General features: G+C 36.4%; 1 protein-coding gene across 1 annotated transcript in view; it reads left to right on the forward strand.

Annotated features, from left to right (window-relative positions):
• Nucleotides 1-6266, forward strand: part of CPEB2 (cytoplasmic polyadenylation element binding protein 2) — a 49053-nt gene that overhangs the window by 11408 nt on the left and 31379 nt on the right. Inside the window, exon 3 of the mRNA XM_009079250.1 lies at nt 1088-1178. Coding sequence (XP_009077498.1) covers nt 1088-1178 — 91 coding nt within the window. The remainder of the gene's footprint in view (nt 1-1087; nt 1179-6266) is intronic.

A 6266-nucleotide genomic window follows, 5' to 3' on the forward strand; every position in this document is an offset into this window, starting at 1 on the left:
GTGTGGGTCAGATACCTTCTGTCCCCATTCTGTACATATTAAGTGGATGACTGCATCTTTAGGGAATTTTAGCAGTCATGAGATGTGTGTGGTGTATTTCATCCTACTCTGCTGAATTACTACAGTGCAGACAGAGAAGACAACAGTAAAATTAAGGCATGATTATAGGATTTCTTTAAGTGCAGTACAGTCTAGCCAGAAGCCTTGCAAATAGAAGAGATTAAGGTTTTATACAAACTATTTTCAGTTGCAGAAAGACAAAAAAAATAGTAATCTTGTTTTCTGTCTGTGTAACTTGGGTGTATTGGAAAACATGGGAGAAAGTATCTTAAGTAAACAAAGTCAGTGAAAACATTTATGATTTATAGCTTTTACTGCCTTCAGTGAAAATGTCTGTAAGACAGTATGGTAACTTATTAATATTCATGTGCAAATAAAAGCTGCCCTCTGTAAGGCTGATAATCTGTTAGTAAGCTTTGTGACATTTCCTTTTCATAGCTGAGCTTTAATTTTCCACCCTTCAGCCATGAAGTGCTGACTGTTTGTACCTCCAGTGTTTGCATGCAGAGGGTCTCAGCTCAATCACCCTGAAGCCATCAAGCACAGTCTCAGCAGGAGCTGCAGGCCCATGCCAGGCACTTAGCCAAGCACTAGGAAAGTGCTTTCTTTTATGTGAGGTGACTCTCCTTCTGGTCTAGTAGTTCCCCACCTTACTACTTACCTTGTGCTTGAAATGAAACTGAGCTCTTACAGACATTAATCTCCTTCATTAATCAGTGTAATCCTGCTGTGGATCACTAGAACTGATTCCAGTGGTCCTGGAGGAAACAGGCAGTCCCAGGCTATCAAAGTGCATGCACAGCAGAGCTATTCACAGTGCATCTCTAGTTTTATTCATTTGCCTAGTTTACCTAAACTATCTCTAGTTTATTTGGATGCTGTTAAACTTACTGTTAATCAAATCAGGTTTTATTTGTATCATTGTCCATCTTGAGAGTGTCTGAGTGTACTTTGGTTGTCCTTTCAAGTTGCTTGTTAAAAAGTACAGAATTTGTATTCCAATACTAAGGATTTTGTTTTCTTTTAGGATCGAAATAGAATGTATGACAGTCTGAATATGCACTCTTTGGAAAACTCCCTTATTGACATTATGAGAGCAGAGCATGATCCACTTAAAGGTATGTTCTTATGCTAAATAAAGAAAAAAAGGGTCATCCATTCTGCATATTTGAATTAATCCTGATTGCTAATTTAGATTCTAGGTTCATATTAAAATAGCGGATTAATTATTTTCTCATTCACATGAAAGGTCAATCTCAAGCTGTATTTTATGGAAAACATTGGTTTGCAGATGTTTAACAAGCTTTAGTGTTTTCATAGATTTTTCTCCTTTCTCCCTCCATGCTTCCCTCCTTTCCCCCAAGAAATTCTCAGTAACTTTTGTTTGAAATTTGCTCGATTGCTGTAGAAGGTTCTGCCTCAGTCTGTGAAGACACAGTTCTGCTAGAGGTGGCCAAAAGATGGTGGGAGGGGAATCAAACCACTACCACTGTTAGCTGATTAATTTTCCCTTTCTCTGAAGTGGAAGATGAAGAGAAAATTAATCGATAAATTCAGGTTTTGTCCTTTCAAATATTTTTTTCAAAGTTCCTGGAGGATAATAATGCATCCAGTTTGAGGAAGTCCAGAAATACACTTGGCTTTAGAATGCTGATTCCTCTTACCCTTCTGGGCTCTGTTAAATCATTTGGCCACAGCACTGAGCATACAGGTAGCATATGTGGGGTTCAGTTTTAGCTCCTCTGCTCACTGTACATTAACTCACTCTTGTGAATTCTCTTTTTCCATACTTTAGGTGGCATTTACTGGTGAGCTTCAGGGCAGGGAACCCAAACCATTTTGTTTTGTGCTGTTCTAATTAGCCTAACACAATCTGACTTTAAAATAACCCCAGACTTCAGGCTTGCATTGTAGGAATTAAATCTCCATATTGAAGCAACTGAAAAAATACAGCAATAAAGAATTATTATTATTTTTTGCATCGTTATTTACTCCCATCCATTCTCCATTTCTAGAGGCTCCTAGACTTAATATATATTACAGTAGCACATAAGGGCCTGTATTCTAATTTGAAGTACACTTTGCTAGAGTCTGCCCATGGTTCTCAAGATCTGTAATCAGTAGCATTCAGATAGCATGTAATACTGTTTTAAGATTTGCAATATTAAGCCAAAAGTTGGGGGTTTTTTCCTCAAGCTGAGAATCTCTACAAAGCATCAGTAAGTATGTGGCATTTAGTTAGGCAGCTAATTTTTCTCTACTTTAAAGTGGGAACTGGAATGTTCTTAAATCTGATTTTGCTTCTTATTGCCCACAGAGACTTAATTCCAGTTTTAGCGATTTTATCATCTAAATCCATTACTAAATTCAGTTTCTGTCTATTCTACACGTTTACAGAACATTATTAAGTAACACAAAGGGTTTGAAACCTGTGAACAGCTAGCCCAGTGGTGACTGCTGTGGACTAAAAGCATACACATCTCATCAAAGTCGGTGACTAGGTGCACTGTCCCTGCTTCAAAGCATTGCTGCTTCTATTGGCCACACTCAGGTGCTGATTGATATTCCTTTGGTTGTCTGAAAGTTACTGTTAGGCATAAAGTTAGAGAATGCAGATCTTCTATTGCAATATGTGGTCGTTGGCACCTCTCACATTCCTCCCAACCGGTCTGTTTCTTCACTTCTTTCTGTGCATGCTGACATGACAAATGGAAGTGGTTGCTCTGTTCCCCCTGCCATCTCACTGTTTTCGTTTGGCCTTCTAATGTAGAAGAGGTTTCAGAGGCACAGCAAGCACAGAAAAGACTAATTTTTGTTTTTATTAATCTCATCATATTTCATTATGATACAATAGATGAAAATCATGTATTTCCAAGGGTAATTTTCCAGGGAGAATGAGACAAGACAAAGAAAGCTTCAAGATTTTTCAAGTCAATTTGGTTCATACATAGACACTTTGAAAAATTCAGTATTTTCCATCTGTGCTTTCTAGGGACACGAGTATATGGTGTCAGTCTGCAGTTAAGAGATTTATTTTTTTTAACAGTTTCACCATCATACTCTTGCAGTGAAAATTCTGCTAAGTTTTCTGTTTGAACTAAAACAGATGGAAGCCATAGATAGTGATGAATTCAAAGGAAACCCATTTTTCTGTTCGAGTGCCAGAGAACAATGCACACGCCAACTGAATTTAAATAGAGTAATTGTGTGCTGTTATTTAAATTGGTTGGTTAAGATTTTTTTTTTTCTCTTTGGAAGTGATTTCAGCTGAAACAGCTATGTTATTAACAGTAAGGCATGAGAAATGTTCCTTACGGACCAAAAATGGGAAGAAGAGATCTGATGCTAGATCAGCCTTTTAGTTCTTCTCTACCCTCTTCTGTTTATTTTGCATTAGTTGGCATTTCTTCAATTTCTGAGCAACTTCTTGGGTTTTTTTCTGCCAACCATGAAACACTAATTTGGATATGTCAGTCTCTCTGTCTTTCCTTTTCACCACAGAAAATCTAATACCTACTAAAGAACCCATCATATTTGCTTGCAGAATGCACAGGATTAAGAATATTATTACTGTTTATTTGTTGTTCTTATTAATATACTTATTAATGTACTTTCTTGTGACTAAAGAGTATTTTGTAACTAGATAATATCTTTATGACAAGTTTTCAAGTAAATATGAGCACACTAAAACAATGCATCTTTTATATCTGATCACAGCAGTAAAATGAAAGTCCCTGGAATTTTAAGCACGTGTTTCAGATTTAGCTGCTTACAATATCTGGAGTATGACTAAGCATCTTGTCTCAGATTTTGCACAATGCAGAACAGACACTCTGTGTACTAGCTCACGGCTTTTAAGTTTTGCATGTCAAGATCCATTTTAGAAGGAAGTGAAATTTCACCACTTTTGCTGTCATGAGCTTGAAAAGACTTTATCTCAAATATGATTCACTGAAAGCTAAGTTTATGCCTGCCAAAAATTGTTTATAGGTGCATAGTTTTGGCTTTGCTTAGGCAAAGTTTAGTCATTACAACAGACGTGATCAAAAGAGGAGTAATTTTTAGCTTTCAGTGGTATTTTCAAGGTCGGCTAATAGGGAGTGTATGTTTGACTTTACTCGGCATTGCAGCAGAAATACTGATCGTATTAAAACTAATCTTAAACCATGCAGATTTCTTGAGATGCTTTTCATAACAAGACCTTAAGTAGTGTTTAAGATTGCCCCATCCATTCCATTTCAATGGAAGATAAACTGAAGTTCAGTTAAGTCATTTTTATAACATTGTTCTGAAATACCTTTTTTTTATTCTTCTAATAGTCGTTAAAACAATTTTGAGAGAAGAATTACAATACTGACAGCCTGAAATAGATGGGTATTGCTGGAATAATACTTCCAGAATACCATTTGTGTACCTGCTTTTTTTTTTGGCCTTCTCCCCCAAATATCAATGTATCTTGATGTCAAGAATCAGGAAAGTCAGTGCATTTGGGCTGAAACAAATTATGGTAAAAACTCAGAAGTGGTGGTTACATTTTGTGTGCAATATCTGTGAGTATTGAGGAGATGGCGATTTAATGGAACTTAGTATCCACAGTTTTAAGCATCTTTCTGGTAAAGGCTGTGGCACTTTGCATATAATTTAAGGTTTGGAAGGTGAGAGTATTGGTACTGTACTTAATTTGCAATTAATTTCTGTATCCTGACCAGCTCTTACATTTCTGCAAGGTCTAGATGTAAGACAGTACTGAACTTGAATTGGCCATAGGGACTACCAAGAAGGAATATTATTTTCTTCTGTTTCTCCATGAGAGGCAAACCAAATTCTTTAGGAAAGTTACACAATGTACTTTTTGTACAGTTATTAATAAATAATAAAAGCCACTGTTGTTTGGCTTATCTGTGGGATAAAATAGCATGGTGCCCTTAGAAATTTGTCTTGCACTTTCATGGGCTTATTTTCCCTTTAAGCTGGTTAAGTTTTTCAGCTGTTAGACATCTTTCTTTTAAAAGCAACCTGCTGGTGCATGCTCAGTGAAGTAAAAGGAAAAGCATTGGTGACTCAGCAACACAGTAGAGAACATTTTCTTTCTTTGCCTATGGAAACTTTTGTTTTCAAACAGAGATTCGTTTTATATTTTGTGTTATGAAGCTCAAAGGTTTAAAGCTATGTGATTTCTTCCTAGAATAATTCAAATGGTGCTCAGAAAAGAGTTTGAGTGTAAACAAAAAAAGCACGGAGGAAAAATTCACTTATCTTAGTCATATAAAAGGCTTTGAAATTGTACATACGGATTGTTTCCTCTTTTCTGTCATAGAAATGTTTTCTGATAAAAGAATGTATTTAAGACTGGTAGACTGACTTGTCTGAATAGATCAGCTATCAAGGGCAACACATTTGGCCTCATTATGACTTACATAATTCATACACAAGCATTGGAAAATGTAGCAGCTATGCTTTCTGTAACTAGGTGTTGTCCAAACAGGGGTTTGTGCTGTTGTCTTAACAACGCTGATTCCAGAAACTTTGCTTTCTCAGACTGCTGTGATACTCAGCCATTCACTGTCACTGGGAAAAGCCTCACTTAGAAGCTTTTTTGCTTCTAGTCAGGAGATCCCTTGGAAAAAAAGGAAAATGGGAAAGGAGTTTGTGATTCTCAGTCTCTTCATGCAACCGTTTAATACTTCCTATAAAAGAATGGGAGGAGCAGACATGAAATCTCAAACTGGTGAATCTATGAGTCAGCAGTGTTTAAAGTAGTCATTGTACTTAAACCCATCCCAAACATTTTAATATATGGAGATTCCTCCAACAGTTAAATAACAGTATAAAGTATGTATTTCTAAAAGTAGATACAGATTCACCTTAAAACGAAAAGGGAGTACACACAAACTACATCTGTGCGTGGAGAAGAAGTTTACAAAAATTTAAATTTCCACTGCTCCTATTAGTAACATGAGATTACAGAAGTGTAGCTAAAACCAAGTTTGTTACTCTTTCCTCATGGTTTGGATTAGCAAGACTTTTAATTGGATTTAGTGGATAAACTGGCCCACCAAAATTTATTTGCAAGCTTTTTATTTTTTTCTGCCCTTACAGAAGAATTCATTGTGAGAAATATACACCAGGCAATTCTGCTAACACTAATTACATTTAGATAAGGCAGAGGGGGCTAAATTTAATGGAACTCTGGTTGCCTCAGAAAT

This window comes from Acanthisitta chloris, unplaced genomic scaffold, assembly GCF_000695815.1.
Source record: "Acanthisitta chloris isolate BGI_N310 unplaced genomic scaffold, ASM69581v1 scaffold7367, whole genome shotgun sequence".
NCBI classification, from domain to species: domain Eukaryota; kingdom Metazoa; phylum Chordata; class Aves; order Passeriformes; family Acanthisittidae; genus Acanthisitta; species Acanthisitta chloris.